Raw genomic sequence first — 19,843 nt, 5'->3', positions numbered from 1 at the left:
ACAATTCCGGGGGAGGAGTTTGTCTGGAATAAAAGGGGGGGCCAGAACACCATTTGCTGGAAGATCGGTGGTGGACCTGTAATCAGCATCTGCAGTTCCTTGTTTCTGCAGGTAACTATTAACTTGGCAGATTAACATTTCATTTTAGAAGGCGTGTCTCTTCCAGGCATTTCAAACGGGCAAACCAGTCTGTCATGTTCAGTGAAAAGGAAACTGGTGGAGGAAAAGGACCACTATGTTTTTGACAAGCGCCTCAGATGCAGCGTTCGACAAAATGAAAGCAACTACCAATTCAGGGACATTGTTGTGAGGAAACAGGATGGCTTTACCCATGTTTTACTCTCCAGCCAAACCTCAGATAACAATTCATTAACACCTGAGGTAAGGCCTCCTGCATTTTTGCTTGAGTTAACATGTGATTAATATTGGTGAAGTAGAAATGTTTCATTTTCTTCCGTTTACCAAAAATAATCATCGTGAGGGTTGTAAATTATAAAGCTGGAAATTGAAATCCAAGTGTTATTCATTCAATCAGTCTTCCTCGTTAGGCGGATGAACCAAACTTGAACAAAAATATCATCAAGTCCATCAACACCAACTCCAGTTGCGTCAAACACTTCCACCCTTCCTTCCCAACACCCTTCTCTTCCCCCCTCCAATTCATCTTTGTTTGACTTCATCTTCGCAAAGAGGGGAAAAAAACAAGTAGCAATATCAGGACTGGAAAATTCCAATCAATTGGAAGTAGTCCAAAGGATCACACAAACCAAGTCTATAGAACGTGTCTTTCTCTTATAAACTTTTGTTCTGCTGCCTTTGACATTAGGCTTTGGAGATACAGTGCTGAAACAGGCTCTCCGGCCCACCGAGTCCACGCCGACATGTGATCACCGCATACACTAGCACAATCCTACACATTAGGGACAATTTACAATTTTACCAAAGCCAATTAACCTGCAAACCTGTACGTCTTTGGAATGTGCAACGAAACAGGAGCACCCGGAGAAATCCCACGTGGTCAAAGGGAGAACGTGCAAACTCCATACAGACAGCAACCATAGTCAGGATCGAACGCAGGTCTCTGACACTGTGAGGTAGTAACCCTACCGATGCGCCACAGTGCCGCCTTATATCAAACCAAAACAGTCCTGGCCCCCTTGAAACCCAGAGTAATAATCCACCCACTCCAGAATCTTGATTCCTAACTCATCTTATACTTCATTCCTTAAAACTACATTCATTTCATGTCAGCTGAATGTCCATCTGGTGATCGTTTATACTGAGATGAGCTTGATTCTGTCTTCTCAAAAATAAATCTGGACTCACAGTCTGGAGCAGTGATCCTGGCTGTTCTTTTTATCTTCAGCTCCCCTGCCTTGGGAAACAAGCTAGCAAATCAAAATCCACGCGCAAGACCATTGTAGACCAGATCTTACGTGTAGACCACAATGAGACCATTGTAGACTAGACCTTGACTGCAGACCACACTGAGACCATTGTAGACTAGACCTTGACTGCAGACCACACTGAGACCATTGTAGACCAGACCTTGACTGCAGACCACACTGAGACCATTGTAGACTAGACCTTGACTGCGGACCACACTGAGACCATTGTAGACCAAACCTTGATTGTGGACCACAATAAGACCATTGTAGATCAGACATTGATTGTGGGCTACATTGAGACCATTGTAGACAAGATCTTGACTATAGACCACTATGAGATCTTTGTAGGCCAATCCTTGACCATGGACCACACTATGACCATTGGAGACCACTCATTGCGTCTGGACCACAGTGAGACCATTGTAGACCAGTCCTTGACTGTGGACCACTCTGAGACCATTGTACACAAGGTCTTGATGGTGGGCCACACTGAGGCCACAGTTAGGCTGTGACTTAATTACTTAGACTTAGTTCCTCCCACACTGTTGAGTACATTGGGCAGCAAGCTTTCGGCATTCTGTTCAGTTATGTGCGAGGTCTTCCACCCTCGGGAGGCTTGCGTCCCGGGCTTCCAAATCCTTCTGGAATGTTCGCCTCCATGTGAGTTTTGGTCGGCCTCTTTTCCTTCTTCCGTCAGGTTGCCATGTCATGTGACTGTGGACGTTAAATCCAATTAAACCAGCATGAATCCAAGAGAGCATCATTATACACCATGGCAATAGGCCTTCGGCCCAACTGTTCCATGCCAACCAAAATGCCTCTCAATGCTGTCCATTTCCCTCCAAGGTTCTGGCTGCATCAACTCACAGGTGAGGGAGATGTTATACACTGTTTAGCTACAGTCAAAGATTTTTGAATTCCTCTCCCAGAAAGGGACAGGAGAAATAGTCAGTGACTGTTGTAACAATGGAACGGGCACCCTGTGTACCATGGATGGCAGAGTTATTGAGATATTTGACTCAGTGACTGCCAGCCTTTCTGGAAAGCATTCCAATCCTCACAGCTTATTTTGAAGTATAGACTTCAAGTTACCACAGAACGCTGTGGATGCCAAGACAGGGTATTTTTAAAACGGGGATTGATAAGATTTTGATTAGTAAGAGGGTCAAAGGTTATGGAGAAAAGGCAGGAAGATAGGATTGAGATGGAAAAATGATCATGCATGAGCGAATGGCAGAGTAGCCTCGGTGGGCCGAATGGCCTAATTCTGCTCCTTTGCCTTATGGTCTAAGTCCATATCAATACATGATCTCCTGGGTCACTGTAATTCACGGGTTCCTTAATCCCTATCTAGTGTGCTGCTACTTTGCAGCAACACAGTCAACACAACTTTGAAATCAGGTACAATGGGTGTGATCCATCCATGACATGCGCTACATACAGTGTTAGTTACTGTGGCTTCTCATTGAACTAATGGTTTGTTTGCAATGTGGAATTGTGATTATGTGGGAATGAGAAGATGCAGAGTTCCACTGAAAGGCCCCAACCATTGTGTGACAACCCACATCTTTAACTATAGAACAGTTCGGCGGTCTTACTCCTGAGTCACTGAACGCAATATTGTCGTATATTTCCCGGTTTCCATTCTCTTTGCATGTGTTACCCAAAGGACATTGCATTGGCAAAGATGGAGTGTTGTGCAGAATCAGTTTGCTGCTCTCTGATGAGAATACTGGTGGCATTGTACAACACAGCCTTGGTTATTTAGTTTACTTTAGAGATACAGCATGGAAACAGGACTTCGGCCAACCAAGTCCACACCAACCATTGATCACTCATTCTATGAGAGACCACTTTCGCATCCACTCCCTACACACTGGAGAACAGAGTTCAGTCTCATAAAAAATTGGACTTAAAAGGAACCAAGGGAGTTTGAGATTGGTTGGAAAGTAGATTTCAGGTGAAAGATCATCAGTCAATCCATTAAATGGATGAGCAGGCTCAAGGGCCATTCCTGTTCCTATTTCTAAAGTTATTGGCATTGGTTTACTGTTGTCTGATGTACGGAGATAGAGTGAAAAGTGTCGTCAAATTATGAGTACAATCGAACTGTGCAAAGAGGAAAACACTAGAGTGCAGAATATTGTTGTGTAACATTATAGTTATTGAGAAAGTGCAGATAAAAAAGTGCAATCTCCAAAATGAGGTAGATTGGAAGATCTGCACTGCACCCCAGTAGTCTGAAGGCAGCGAGATAACATTCTTCTGTGGTGTTGTGAGATGTGGTTTCAACCTGATTATTTCCACGAAAAGGAGGACAAATGTCAAAATGCTTTCTTGATTAACATGCAAAAAACATGGTTTATTCATCCCTTTGATACAACGGGTACAATTCCTGACACGTAAAATTAAAATAAAGTGTGGTTTACAATTGAAGCACAGAATATTCCTAGTTCTATTAATTCTGTGCCATTTTCTCCATGTTTTTTGATTAAATGCATACTGTTGGATGCACAGATGTTCTTAAGTTCATAAGCTGTAGGAGCAGAATTAGCCCATTCGGCCCATCAAGTCTACTCATCCATTCTATCACGGCTGATCTATCTTTCCCTCTCAACCCCATTCTCCTGCCTTCTCCCCATGACCCCTGACACTCTTACTGATTAAGAATCTCAACCCTGCCTTAAATATATCCATTGGCCTCCACAGCCATATGCAGCGATAAATTCCACAGATTCACTGCCCTCTGACTAAAGATATTCCTCCTCATCTCCTTTCTAACGTGTGAAATCCAGAGAGGCAGACAAAGAATCTCCAGGTTTGTTGCTGTTCCCCATTGGCGCCAGTAATTGAATGTTTCTGTTATCTCTGCAGATTATGAAGGAGGTACGGAGGGCCCTTGGTAATGCATCCACCGATGACAGCAAGCTTCTTCTGCTCAGCGCAGTTGGGAGCGTGTTCTGCAGTGGTCTCGACTATTCCTACCTGATTGGCAGGTTGTCCAGTGACAGGAGGAAAGAGAGCGCCCGGATTGCAGAAGCAATAAGGTACAGTACTCTCCTTTTAAACGCTCAAACGAAACAGTTCGATTGTACGCGTCTTGCCTCTTGTGATCATGGCTGGGAGTAAACCTGAGCACCACAAAGCAAAGCATTGCACTGACAAGCTAATCTTTCAGTTAGAACCAAATATGTAACGTAATAAAGCTACCAACAACTAGAGAGCAGTCCTGAGCTACTATCTACCTCATTGGATACCTTTGGACTATCTGTAATCTGACTTTACTGGACTTTATCTTGTACTAATCGTTATTCATGTTATTCCCTTTATCATGTATCTGTACACTGGATGGCTCGATTGTAATCACGTATTGTCTTTCCACTCGCTGGTTAGCATGCAACAAAAGCTCGCTGTACCTCAGTACACGTGACAATAATATTGTCTAAAAATTGTTTTGTTTATTATTGTCACGTGCTTTTTGCTGCGTGCTATCCAGTCAGTGAAAAGACTATGCATGGTTATAATCAAACCGTCCACAGTGTACAGATACAGGATAACGGGTACAACGTTTACTGCGCGATTACGTCCAGTAAAGTCTGATTAAAGATAGTTTGAAGTCAATGAGATAGATGGGAAGTCAGGACTACTCTCCCATTGTTGAGAGGACAGTTCAGTTGCCTGACAACAGCTGGGAAGAAACTGTCGCCGAATCTGGAGATATGCATTTTCAAACTTCAAAAAGACACAAAGTGCAGGAGTAACTCACAGCAGGTCAGGCAACATCTCTGGAGAACATGGATAGTGACATAAAGGGAATAACGTGAATAACGTTTAGTGCAAGATAAAGTCCAGTAAAGTCCGATCAAAGATAGTCCGAGGATCTCCAATGAGGTAGATAGTATCTCAAGACTGCTCTCTAATTGTTTCAAGATGGTTCAATTGTCTGATAACAGCTTGGAAGAAACTATCCGTGAATCTGGAGGTGTGCGTTTTCACACTTGAATTGAATTGAATTGATTACCTTTGGCCTGATGGGAGAGGGGAGAAGATGGAGTGGCTGGGGTACAACTCATCCTTGATTATGCTGATGGCAGCATGTGATGCAAATGGAGTCAGTGGAATGGAGGTTGGTTTGATGATTGATCTGCTAATGTTCAACAGCAAGGGCATAAAAATTCACAGGAGGGAACCATAGGATTTACCATTCCTGCCTCTTCCCCATAACTCTAGGATCTCGACAGTCCATACATTTGGACAATTGACATGTTCAATGAATCAGCATCTGGAGCTCTCGGGGGTTGAGAATTCTCCAGTTCACTACTCTTCGAGAGACACAATTTCCTCCTCTACTCTACCTTAATTGGGCAATCATTTATCGTGAGATCACGTTGTCTTGTTCCATACTTCCCTCTGGTGGAAATATCCTGTCACCATTTATCCTGTCAAATCTTCTCAAGAGCATATATGTTCTAATGAGATCCCCTCTTATTCAGTGGGGCCTCCGTCAGCACATGGAGCGCAACGGCCCAGGAAGATCACCCGACACCACCTTGATCAGCACAGCTGGGGAACGTCAATAACTACTGCCCATGCCAGGAAAACATGAAATCATTTAAATGGATGTGGCATTTAGTGTGTCTAATCAGGGTTGGGCAGGAAAGACTATAAATTATGCGTTGAGTGCTGGAGGAAGATGTGTACCATGCCCTTCTAATAGTCTGGTGAGACCACACCCAGAGTTTTATGGGCGTCTTCATGAGCCTGAGGCAATGCAGGGGAGAACCTGAGAGGATGGAATTGTAAAATAAAAACTGGAATAACCTGAGCTCCTTGCATTGTCAACTAAAATGCTGTGTTTGCAGGAGTATAAAGGTATTTCTATTTGTTTATTTTTGCCACGTGTACCAAGATACACTGGTCTGAAGAAGGGTTTCCGACCCAAAATGTCACCTATTCCTTTTCTCCAGAGATGCAGATAATACAGAACTTAAAATTGATTCTGCAAACACCGCAGGTTTGGCAATCGGTTTATTATAAAACTGCTGGAAGGTCCTCTCTCTAGACCATCCTGCTGTACCCAGGATGTGGTCCATTGGAACTTCCATTCCCTTGCTGCCGATGTTGCTGCAGCCCTGGTGGAATGAGATTTGAAAATATCAGTATCCACCCCTGCAGCTCCCAAAACCTGTCTAAGCGACCTAGATATGGTTTGTGCCGATACACTATTATGAGGCTGTTTATGGCTAATCAACAGCGCCATTTCCTTGCCACTAAGATTTTTTGTGACCTCTATATATTGTAATAGATGGTTCATAATGCATAGGCGGATATCTATAGGGTATGCTCGGAACTCTAGTTTGAGGCCTGATGATCCTGGCCTGTTTTGTTTCACTAATTCAAAGATGTGGAAAGTTATCTTGTTGGTTGATATAACCATCGTGTCCAGCCTTAATTTGTACAGTGACTGGACCCGTTGTGCCAAGACTAGTGCCATCAGCATGACTGTTTTATGTGTCAGTTTTTCCAAGGACAGGGATGTTGCTGGTGACCAACCCCTGAGCAACGTAAGGACAACACTCACATCCCAAATCTGGGAATACCTAGCCCTAGGAGGATTGGTGTTGAAGTTACCCCTCATTAGCTTTGATACCAGAGGGTGAGATCCAACAGTATGATGTTCTAATCCCTGCCACACGTAAACTGATAGAGCACTCCTGGCGCAGTGAATGGCACTGTAGCTGAGACCTTCATCAAAGTGAAGGCTAGCCAAGAATTCCAGTACATTTGTCACCGTGGCCATGTTGTACGTAATGTTAGTCCTGGTACAATATATCTCCCATTTTCTGATGTATGAGAGATATTGTTTCCTGGTGGACTCTCTGTATGCCGCCGTGATCATATTCATGGTTCGGTCCGTCAGCCCCAGATCCAGAGTGGCCTTTTCAAATTCTGCAAATCACCAGATTTATCCTGTCATGGCTTTGGTGACTTTCGCCCGCCACAGGATGGACCAACAAATCCGGCCGTTTGGGGATGGACATACATGGTTCCGAGACCATGTCGAGAAACATGGCTGAGTAGGCCAATCGGGTACTGCCAAAATACCGGACACGGAGTCTTGTTGTATCTTGCGTAAGACCCGACTGATGAGGCAGAAGGGGGGAAATGCACAGAAAAACAAGTTTCCCCAGTGCAGCGGGAATGCGTCCATCGCTGCTGCCCCAGGGTCTGGTTCCCAAGCGACATATGTTGGCAACTGGTGATTCCATCGAGATGCGAATAGATTGATATCTGGTGTTCTTTATCGTGCCTAAATATATCAGCAAATACTTTGTGGTCCAACATCCATTCGGTGTTGTCATGAAATTTTCGTGACCTGGTGTCTGCCACTGTATTGAGTTTACCTGGTAGGTAAATAGTTGATATCCAAACATTTCTGTTGATACACCATTGCCCAATTGTGTTAGCCAGATTGTTACATGATATCGATTTGATTCCACCCATATGATTAATATATGCCACCATTGTGGTATTATCAATTTGTAGGCGGACATGGAGGTGGTGCATTTTTGAGCAGTACACCTTCAGCCCATAGAACGCACCCAACATTTCTAAATAGTTTATACCCAGTGTTTGAAGTAAAGATGATTCATGTGCATCCCATCTGCCACCACAGCTGGAGATGGTATTAGCCGCACCCCAACCGTGAGCGCTGGCATCAGTTTGTAACACAACTGAGGGGTTGCTGATAATGATGGGGCTGGTGCAATGCCGTATGTTTTGCCTCCACCATTGTAATTCCAAAATTGCTTTAGCTGGTAGTTGCATTGGCCTGTCGAAATGACCAGCATGATGTTTGAGTGCTTGCACCTTTGCTCTTTGTAAATTTTGGTAATGCAAAGGTCCAAACTGTGTGGCTGGAAAAGCAGCCACAAGCTTACCAATCACCCTTGCTACTTGTCGGGTAGATGGTTGACTGATGACAACAAGGCTGTTGCAGGCTTCCATTAAGTCTGCTGCCTTGCCCCTTGGCAAAGTCACAGACATGTGAATTGAGTTAATAGTGAACCCCAAATAATCCATAGTTGCAGAAGGCGTCAACTTAGATTTATCTGGATGGATGATGAACCCCAGTTTTTCAAACAAGAGTTTGGTAGCTGATACAGCTGATTTGGCTAAATCCAGGGTTTTTCCCACAATTAATATATCATCGAGATATGCCATGACAATATGTTTCTGTTTTCGGAGAAACACCAGGGCTGGTTTAAATATTTTAATAAATAGTCGGGCTGATGTTAATCCATTATGCAACGCTTTATACTACCAGACCTGCCCCATCCAGTTAAACTTCAGATATCGGCGATGATCCTTCTGTATAGGTACCGAATAGTATGCATCTTTTAAATCGATGCAAGCCATGAAGTAACCTTCGGAAATCAATTGTTTGGCAGTAACAAAAGTTTCCATTTTGAAATGAATATACTGCATAAACGTATTCAGCTTAGTCAAATCGATGATCATGCGGCATCCACCATCTTTTTTAGTTTTTGTGAAGATATTGGACACAAATTCTAGAGAGTCGTGTTGGGATCTCTCAATTACTCCTTTGGCATATGACCTCCCCCACTCTGCATGACCTTCCAGTTTCTCCTGTTGTGAAAGCACAAACGCTCGGCTAGGCGCATGCTGAACCGGGGGAAGATTTTTGTGAATAAATTCAATTTCGTATCCCTTAATACTGTGCAGTATATAAGGGTCAGAGGTTATAGAAATGCATGCCTCCCAAAACGAGTGTTATCTACCCCCAGTTTGAGTCGAACTATGTTCTGGAAGGAACCAGACCCACCTACCTCCATGGTTACCTGTGGAGTGCTCATTTCTTCCGCTTCTGTTTCCTCGGAGGTAGAGGCGCTGGAGTGCGGGGTTGGCACATCTTCCACGAAGGCCGTTCTGGGTCGTGGCCTAAAAAAGACCTTTGTCCTGGTTGTAGGGCCTTCGTGCTTTCACCAGCTTCCATGTATCGTGGTCTGCTGGTGGATGCGTAGGGGTGCTGCCGCCTGAGATGTGAAGTCTTGCCCGATGTTGTATCCTCATGAGCCCGACGGCTTTTGCTTCTTCGTTGAGCTCCTTGACCTGTTTTGACAGGTTGCCCCAGCAGTATTGGTGGTTGTGTATTACTGGTTTTACACAACCCTGCAAATTTGGGGTTCAAGGCAGGTCGGATTGCGTTTTTTCTTAGGCAGTTGATTTCCAAATGCGTGTTGCAGAGAAGTGCCAGTGCATCTTGTTGTGTCTCTGACATCTCTGTGACGTCCACCGACCGAGCAAACGCCATTATTCCCGAAGCCAACAGCTTGAGGATTTTTTGCATCTTCACCTCCTGGGTTCTGATTCCTGCACCAATATACCCCCAGATAGAGCTGTTCACTGCAGGAACATTGTGAAACACAGTTCTCTGGTGCCAGATATTTGAGAAAGAGAGAGGGAAGAAGAGGGAATAACCGGCGTCTGCGAGGTCTTTTGATGATGTAGGCTGCTTTCCTGAAGCATTGTGAATTGTAGTTGGAGAGGTGGATTGTTTGCGTGATGGACTGGGCTGTGTCCACAAATCTCTGCAATTTCTTGCAGTCTTGGGCATAGCAGTTGCCATCTGTAGAAATTGGTAAGATTCATTGAAAATGGTTGGTGTGCTTTCTTGAACTTCTCGACCATCTCCGCTTCCCCACCGTCGATGCAGACTGTTGCCCTTCTTCCAGAGGTCTATAACTAGCTCTTGTAGGAGAATCAAAAACCAGAGGATATAGGTTTATGGTGAGAGGGGAAAGATTTAATAAGAACCGCACATCTTTTTCACTCAGAGGGTGGTGGGTATATGGAACAAGCTGCCAGAGGAGGAAGTTGAGGCAGGTACTGTAACAACATTTAAAAGACATTTGGGGGGGGGGGGGGGGGGGTATATCTCCATCTTTTCTTTTCTTACTTCCTTTTCTTTCCTCTGCACTGCTTTGGTAGCTTAGGGGGTCTTTTTCTTGTTCTTTTCTACTTTATCTCATCATTCTTTCATTTCTTCTTTCCTTGTTTTCCTTTTTTTTTCTTTTTTCTTTTAAAAAAAATTTAGGATATAAGGTTAAAAATGAAGCTGTACAATAATTGTATAATTGTGATGCTGATCGTTTTATCCTTGTACAATTGCTTCTAATAAAAAAATGTTTTAAAGACATTTGGACAGCTACATGAATAGAAAAGGTTTAGAGGCATATGGGCCAAGTACAGGTATGGACGAGTTGGGCCAAAAGGCCTGTAACTGTGCTGTATAACTCTATAATAGACTCTTAATTGTCTTTGTTGGAATAACACATTTCTTGCTGAAATCCGTGATGACTGAGGTGTACTCATTCAGGCCTGGCTTGAATATGTTCCAGTCCACTGATTCAAAGCAATCCTGAAGTTTGCCTTCAGAGTCCACAGGTCACTGCTGTCATTCTCTCTTCATTCTTGGCTCATTCTTCGACTGTCTGTAAACTGACAGGTCAGTGACTGATAATCAGACTGGATGAGGGCTAGGGATGGAGCGATAGGTTTCTTTGATGGTGGTTATAGCAGTGGTGAATAATAGAAACATAGAAATTAGGTGCAGGAGTAAGCCATTCGGCCCTTCGAGCCTGCACCGCCATTCAATATGATCATGGCTGATCATCCAACTCAGTATCCCGTACCTGCCTTCTCTCCATACCCTCTGATCCCCTTAGCCACAAGGGCCACATCTAACTCCCTCTTAAATATAGCCAATGAACTGGCCTCGACTACCCTCTGTGGCAGAGAGTTCCAGAGATTCACCACTCTCTGTGTGAAAAAAGTTCTTCTCATCTCGGTTTTAAAGGATTTCCCCCTTATCCTTAAGCTGTGACCCCTTGTCCTGGACTTCCCCAACATCGGGAGCAATCTTCCTGCATCTAGCCTGTCCAATCCCTTAAGAATTTTATAAGTTTCTATAAGATCCCCTCTCAATCTCCTAAATTCTAGAGAGTATAAACCAAGTCTATCCAGTCTTTCTTCATAAGACAATCCTGACATCCCTGGAATCAGTCTGGTGAACCTTCTCTGCACTCCCTCTATGGCAATAATGTCCTTCCTCAGATTTGGAGACCAAAACTGTACGCAATACTCCAGGTGTGGTCTCATCAAGACCCTGTACAACTGCAGTAGAACCTCCCTGCTCCTATACTCAAATCCTTTTGCTATGAAACTCAAATCCTTTTGCTATGAAACTCAAATAATGTTCACACCTTTCATGTTTCAGGAGAGATGCTGCCGGTATTGGGAATACGTTCCTGAAGTTGGCTTGAGTCAATCATCAGCGATAATGAACAGGGCACCAGGGTTCGCTCTCTGAAGAGAGTTAACACCCGAGTATAATTCGTATGTAGTATGTAATATAGTATGTAGATCACCGACAAAATGGTGGAAATGAACTTCCTCGATAGATAAAAGGGATGGCATCTTCGGAAGAGGTATTCCAGGTCAGTGGAGCAGAATTGAGCTACGACCGTCACATCAGTGCACCAGGAAATGTTGATCTTAATGCAGATACATCTGTCATTCCGATTCATTGAGTGTCCCTTACGGTCCAAATGGAAAAACCCGCAGGTTATATACAGTGCCCTCCATAATTTCTGGTACAAAGACCCATCGGAGGATAGGCCACGGGCTCGGTGGACGACATCATCGGGAGCTCGCAAGTCACAGGTTGGTGACCTGTTTTCCGGAGCTCCCGCAACAACAGTTTCGTCCGCTGGACTGGAGGGCGGCAGCTTCGGCAGTTTCGACCACCCCGGGCCGCGGAATTTGAACCGGCCCGTTCGCGGCGTTTGGATTCAGCCGCGGGACTGACTTACTTACCATCACCCGGCGGGGTCACAACATCCGAAGCCTGGATTGCCTCGGCGCAGAGGGAGAACAAGGATGGAAGAGACAAGGACTTTAAGATTTTATGCCTTCCATCACAGTGAGGAGGTGCCTGGTGAACTCACTGTGGTGGATGTTAAATTTGTGTTTATTGTGTGTTTTTGTCATTTTTATTATATGTGTGACTGCAAAGCAACGACATTTCGTTCAGACCGAAAGGTCTGAATGACAATAAAGGTTACTTTGACTTTGACTTTGACTTTGAGGGGAGAGAATTATCGATGCCTTGGGCTGAGGTATTATAAATGCTTTCCCTCCACGAATGATGTTTAACCTGCTGAGACCCTCCAGCAGTGTGCCATTTTCACTAAATTGACTATTCTTCTTATGGATTCTGACATCCCTGCTGTGTATGTTTGTTTAATTGAAGGGATTTGCACGGAATACTTTGTGCATGAACAAACCTCCTGACCGAACCAATCCCAGGAGCTATTAAATCACTTCAGCCACCTTCAAAGATATAACTGTACATATGTGTATTGGTTGTTGTGTTGTATTTCTTTTAACGGAGGAGAAGCAAATGGAATTTCGTTGCTCAGTTTTGTGCAATGACAATAAACATATTCTATTCTATTCTATTCTATCTATGATGCTACCATACCCACTCCCTGCACTTTTGAGGCAGCATCTCTGGAGAAAATGGATAGGCGATGTTTAGGGTCAGGACCTTTCTTCAGACTGATTTTACTGGGGGATGGGGTGGAGTGGGGAGAAACTGGAAGCAAGAAGAAAAACAAGACCAATCGGCACCGGCGACAGATTACCTCAGGCAGGGAGGTTCCCTGATAAGCCGATGGTTGGCTATGGACAGTGTGAGAGATATATCATTGCAAACTGGTTAACTAACTTTTAGTGGAGGTAGGGGGGGAGGGAGGTGCATGTAGATTAGCCTAAAATTATTATTACTATGTTATTATTATTATTATTATTATTTTTATTATTATTATTATTATTATTATTATTATTAGTACAATTATAATGACATGTCTACTCAACTGTGAGTGCCCTTAATGTGGTTTGAAAATGAAAATGTGGTTGCTTTGAGATGCTGCACTACAAATGGTTGTTGGTGGTGGTAACTGCTTTGAAATGCTGCACTGCAAATGGTTGTTAGGTGGTAGTAACTGCTTTGCTTTGAAATGCTGCAAGCAAATGGTTGTTGGTGGTGGTAACTGCTCAACTTCCTGTTTGCACTGTATATTGATTTTACATAAAACGCTACCACTTACAGCTGTGATTTTTGGCCATCCTACTCAGTCCCCCTCCGCTCATCAGGTGCAGAGGATTCTTCCCATCAATGAAAAGTAAAAGTGTAATTAGTGTTTAAAAAAATGTTGAGAATCTCTCTCCTGTCAATCCAACGCTCCTTGAGGGGGGAGGGATTATAAAACCCGGAGGTGTGGGTGTGGCTCAGTCTCTGCAAGATGGGGGAAGGAGAGGTCACGACTCTGTCTGAGCTGTGAATCAACTGGACACACTGAATGTCTACTGAACTGTGTGTGGTGTTTTGTGTGGTTTTATGGTGGTTCTATGCTGGTTTCGCCCTGCTGAAATGCTATGAAACTGCATTTGAATGTGGTGGCCTTGCACCCTGCTTGAAATGGTAGGAAACTGCACTTGAGTTTGGTGGCTCGGCACCCTGCTTGAATTGGTATGAAACTGCACTTGAATTTGGTGGCCTTGCACCCTGCTTGAAGTGGTCGGAAACTGCACTTGAATTCGGTGGCCTTGCATCCTGCTTGAAGTGGTATGAAACTGCAATTGAATTTGGTGGCCTTCCACCCTGCTTGAAATGGTAGGAAACTGCAATTGAATTTGGTGGCCTTGCACCCTGCTTGAAATGGAATTTCAAGGAATAGCCGTGAGTCAACTGCTCGCCCACCAGCTGTGAGTGAGCAGCCAGCACATCAGGCTTGAGTGACTGAGCTGTCACCCCAATAATCCATTTGGCCCACAATGTCCATACGTGCTCTCTGGAAACTAGTCCCTTCAGCCCACAATACCCATATTAGCGCTCCAGAAAGTCCCCCCCCCGGCCACCAATATTGGAATTGGTATTGGGGACCAGCCCTTCCGTCTGAACATGGGACCCAACGGGCCCCACTTAGTCTAGTGAATTTAATTTTTGTCTTTTGGTGTCCTTCTTTGATCAGGACTCCAATATTTTTCATCTACCAGTGTTAAGATGAATGGTCTATAGTTATAGAACATAACAAACATAGAACAGTACAGCACAAGCTTCCTTTCGTACGTTTGCGTAATCTTGTCTCAACTATATCATCCATAAATCTTTTAAACAGTGTGGATCAACTGTCTGGTGAAAGGATTTTATCCTCTTTGTGTTGAATAATTTATTTAATATTTCTCTTCTATTTCAAGCACGATGATATTGTTTCCAGTCTTATCTTACAAAGTTATGCCCACCTAGTACATTCTGAAGCAAAGCAATTAGGTGACATTTTTTCCACTTTGGATAGAACTGATTGAGAATATATTCTGTTCACTCTTTGTGAGCCATTTCTCGCCCTGTTGTCCTTTTTACTTATGAGCCAATAGACTACTTTTCTTAATTTTTTTTCATAATTTCGTCTGTCAGTTTCTTTTCTTCCTATTAATTTTTGATCTTTCATCTAATCTCTGTAGTTCTGTATCTCTAAGTCTAAACTCCAATAGGTATTGGCCTCGTACCCTCATTTTTTCCCCTTATGTTCAGATCATTTTCTTTAACCACAGGTTTTTTGTCCTGGTCTAGGAGATAACTGTTTTAAATATTTATGTTACTGATCAATGTTATGGCCTGTATTGTCCTTTAATATTTTACAATATCCATCTAGTCGCTCTCTCCCATAATCACCTCTATTTCATATTTGCTTATCATTACCATGGTTATATCCTTTCAAAATGAGTTAAGCTGTGATAACTATTGTCTTCATCCACCCACATGCTCTTCTTATTTGCACCATGTAATGAGTCGAGTCGTACACAGGTCAGGATACAACACATGTTATTAAAGTTCACTTACAGCATTGGTCTGCAGGACATTACAGTAACTAGCAGCTACTCAGACTGAATTGCGTAAGCAAGATCGTGGTAATATAAATCGCATATTAGGCGGAGCAATTACTAACAAGCACTACAATTGGTTAGTAGGAAATAACCAATCTAAATCTTTCCTTGCAGAAACAAAATAAAGCATAGATACATGGAAACATGGTGGCTAACGTTAATAACACATATGGGGAAGTATAAATGGTTACACAAAATCGCAGTATCTAAATGGTGGTCTGCTGCCCGTCCGGTACGTGTGCGGTACGAATCCGCATCTCCTCCTTTCACCGGTGAAGTGACCGGGGAGGGGACAGGGGATGTGACCGGGGACGGCACCGGAGACCCGCCGGGTAGAGGTGGTGAAGCAGGCGAGCTGAACACTGAACGGCGTGGAGAGACCGCAGGGGACACAGTCTCTGGTAGTGGAGCAGCCGGCCCAATAGTGGGAGGGTATACAAAACACGAGACCTCTGGATGCGCAGTCGCAGGACGCGGTTCCTTCACAGGAAGGAGATGTTGACGGTTGCGTCTGTAAATGGCCCCATCCGCGCTAACCAGGTAGGAGCGCGGTTCTTTGGCAGGGTTGTGGATGTGACCCAGACGGCCATAGTCCTTGGTGGTCTGGAGGCGAACAACTTGTCGACTGGAGAGAGGTTTAAGTGGCTACTGGACTTGTCGAAAAAATATTTTTGTGCATCGCACTTGAATTGTAGTTGTTTCTGGACTGCGGGCGGAGAACGGACCTGTGGCTGCAGAAGCTGCTGGGGTACAGGCAGGACAGCACGGGTTTGACGTGACATCAGTCGTTGGGCTAGGGAACCCAGTATGGGATCCCTGGCAATGTTCCTTAAATTGAGCAGGTCCAGGTAGACGTCAGATAAGAACGCTCCAATAGTTGTTTAGCGCTTCGGACGGCCCGTTCGGCGAGTCCGTTGGACTGCGGAAACTCAGGGCTGCTGGTGATATGTCGAAAATCCCAACGTTGTGCAATATTTTTGAAAAGCTGGCTGGTGAACTAACTGCCATTGTCGGATAGAAGGCGTGCAGGGGAACCGTGCACGGAGAAGTGGCGTTGCAACTTCTGGATAACTGCTTCAGATGTGATGGTTTGGAGTAGATCAATGTCAAACCAGCCCGAATAAGAGTTGACAAGAACCAGATAGTGTTTCCCATGCCATTCGAATATGTCGGTGGCTACCGTGGACCACGGTAGAAGAGGAACCGGGTGCGGCAGTAGGGGCTGCTTGTGCTGGTGTGGCGTCAGGCTTTTGCAGATGGTGCAGACTTCAGTTTTGTCACGTATATACTTGGTCATACCGGGCCAGTAAAACATGCTCTGTGCCCATTGTACGGTTGCCTCCACAATGGGGTGGCCCCTGTGGATGGCGTCGAAGTACTTGTCCCAGAGGACGGCTGGGAGAACTGCCTTTTGGCCCTTGAATATAATCCCGTCCTGTAACAACAGTTCGTCGCGAACCAGGAAGTATGGGCGGATGGCGAGCGGGGTGCTGTGTTGTTTATCCGGCCAGCCACGCTGGATGACTGCGGACAGCAATTGTAAAGTCTCGTCAGCAGCCGTGTGCTCTGCCAGGCTGCTTAGGCAATCAGTGGAAACATACGATACCTTCATTACTGAGAACTGATCCTGTTCGGAGGGCTGTTGTTCGCTGGCTTTGCGTGGGGGCCCTCGATAGCGTGCCAGCTATGTGCATGTCCTTGCCTTTTTTGTAGACAATGTTGAAATCAAAACGCTGCAGCTGCATCATCATCCGTTGCAGGCGAACCAGAGGAGCGTGAATGGATTTATTCAAAATGGTGACCAGCGGCTGGTGGCTTGTTTCTGTAGTCACAAACTTCCCAAATATAAATTCTTTGAATTTCGTGCAGGCGAAAACCACTGCAAGCAATTATTTTTCAATCTGGGCGTAACGTTGTTCAGTATTGGTTAGTGTGCAAGAGGCATATGAAACAGGCTTACAATCACCATTGGTAGTGGTCTGCAGGCAAGCAGTGCCAAGTCCGTACTGGGAAGCATCACAAGTGAGTGTTACTGGTAACTCCAAAACGAAATAGGTGAGGGTAGGTGCGCTGGCCAGCTGCAACTTGAGGATATCAAAAGCTCTTTGGTGCTGCGGATACCAGGACCATGCAGTGTCTTTGAGTGTCAGTTCCCGCAGGGGGGCAGATATGTTGCTGAGGCTGGGAATAAATTTCCCCAGGTGGTTGACCATTCCAAGGAACCTTTGTAGACTCGTAACGTCTGTAGGAACCGGCATCTCGTTGATAGCAGCAGTTTTGATGGGTCTGGTCCAATTGGAAGCATGGATTCGGATCCCACTTCTGACACCATGTCAAGTCATACACAGGTCAGGATACAATTCATATTTATTAAAGTTCACTTACAGCATTGGTCTGCAGGACATTACAGTAACTAGCAACTACTCAGACTGAATTGCATAAGCAAGATCTTGGAAATATTAATCGCATATTAGGCGGAGCAACTACTAACAAACACTACAATTGGTTAGTAGGAAATAACCAATCTACACATCACTCGCGTATCTGCCTCCACCACCATTCCCAGCAGCACGTTCCAGGCACTTGCCCTTCACATCTCCTTTATACTTTACCCCTCACATCTCAATGCTGTGTCCTCTAGTATTTGTTATTTACATCCTGGGAAAATCATGCCAAAATCCTACTCTGAATCATGATGTAGCTTCAACAGTATGAGCCAAACATGCTATGATTTCCTTTCAAACCTTGTACCTATTTTCAGTCCAAGGGGAGGCAGAGCATTCTACAAATGTGCAACAAACCTGTGTGATCTCCTCTTTGCCCTGGAGCGAATCACAGCTTAGCCTGGGGTTCACAGCCCCTGTTAAATCGAATGCGGTCAATTCAGAATGTGGGTGACTGTTGTATCCCAGGCAGTGACCTTACCATAGCAAAACTGTTGGGTTGTAAAACTTATTAAAAAGCAAATGTTAAGGAACATTTTGTTTATTATTTTTAATGTAGACAATGGGAAGAAAGTACTTGGAACAAAATGTGCCTTCCTTAGTCTCGGCTCTCCCTCCAAGCATAATACTACTATCAGCTCTTCTGGGAACTTGCCTGCCAGTAAAAACACATAGTGTGTTTGCCTTAACCGTTTGTAGAACTCTGGAGAGTCCAGGGAACTGCTTTCCCCTTTCTGGTAAAACACTCGATCATTATTTTAACTTTCGCAACAACAAGTGTATCACTCTGTCAATATATCTCACTCTGTAATTTTAATGAGTACCTCTCCTGTGTGCTTTATCATGGAGGGTAGGAGCTCATAAATTGGATGGGGAAGGGGCATTGCTGAGTTTTCAAACTCTAGGTTTAAAATTTAGAAACAAAGAACGGAAGATGCTGGTTTAATACCAAAGATAGACACAAAGTGCTGGAGTAACTCAGCAGGTCAGGCAGATTCTCTGGAGAAAAGGGATGGGTGATGTTTCTGGTCGGGACCCTTCTTCAGACTCAAAGACTTGGTCAAAAGGTCTGAAGAAACCAGGAGAAACCACAAGTCTGGTCTTGATGGGAAATGTCACCTATCCATGGTCTCCAGAGATGCTGCCTAACCCGCTGAGTTACTCCAACGCTTTGTGTCTATCTTAGGTGTAAGTTTAATTTCCTAGAAATTCACGGAGAGACAAGGAACTGCAAATGCTGGTTTACAAAAAAATACACTATTCCGATACTTTATGGCTGGAAATTCATCCCAGGTCAGTAACATTAAACAAGTTTTAACCAACAAAACAAGATTGGGATCGGAAAACGAGTTCTACTGAAAGCGTTTTAATAAAGAAAGTTGGCACCAAATTGCCACAGGGGATATTTGCAATGTTTTCTTTACCAATTGTAAGTATGCAAATGTGTTCTAATCGCTTGGCAAGTTAATAATTTTTGCTTGTAGTTTAAGCAAGAACTTCCTATCTTATTTTTGTAAGTTTCCATTGTGCTGGTCAAAATATTTTGAAAGGTCAAAAGATTTATTTAATCTGCGTCTTCTACGCTTGCTTTCCTGCACTTTGTATTGTGTCTTTTGACGTAATTAATTTTATTAAGAGACCGGGTTCGATCCTGACTATGGGTACTGTCTGTACGGACATTCTACATTCTCCCTGTGACCGTGTGGGTATTCCCCTGGTGCTCCGGTTTCCTCCCACATTCCATTGAATGTGGAATGTGGATGTTTGTAGATTAATTGGCTTCCGTAAAGTTTCTAAATTGTCCCTAATGTGTAGGAATGTGCGAGTGTACAGGGATCGTGGGTCGTCGTGTACTCGGTGGGCCGAAGGGCCTGTTTCCACGCTGTAACTATAACCTAAACTAATCTACAGTGCAAATTTAAATACGTTAGCAGAAGCAAGACAGATTGATAAAGACTTCTATGTCCTGGTTAAGGAGGC

The 19,843-nt window shown here is 44.2% G+C and overlaps 1 protein-coding gene across 3 annotated transcripts in view; it reads left to right on the top strand.

The window, feature by feature from the left end:
* The window catches only part of cdyl2 (chromodomain Y like 2), a 161,894-nt gene that overhangs the window by 118,701 nt on the left and 23,350 nt on the right, over window positions 1–19,843 (top strand). The window contains exons 3-4 of one of the 3 annotated variants that reach the window (XM_033035845.1): window positions 152–381; window positions 4,263–4,435. In XM_033035845.1, coding sequence (XP_032891736.1) covers window positions 152–381; window positions 4,263–4,435 — 403 coding nt within the window. Of the gene's footprint in view, window positions 1–148; window positions 382–4,262; window positions 4,436–19,843 lie in introns of all 3 variants that reach the window. The other 2 variants (XM_033035844.1, XM_033035846.1) reach the window with 2 other exon arrangements.

The sequence above is a fragment of the Amblyraja radiata genome, chromosome 17, assembly GCF_010909765.2.
Source record: "Amblyraja radiata isolate CabotCenter1 chromosome 17, sAmbRad1.1.pri, whole genome shotgun sequence".
NCBI classification, from domain to species: domain Eukaryota; kingdom Metazoa; phylum Chordata; class Chondrichthyes; order Rajiformes; family Rajidae; genus Amblyraja; species Amblyraja radiata.
The sequence above is the reverse complement of the archived record's forward strand: the minus strand, read 5'-3'. Positions and strand labels throughout refer to the sequence as shown.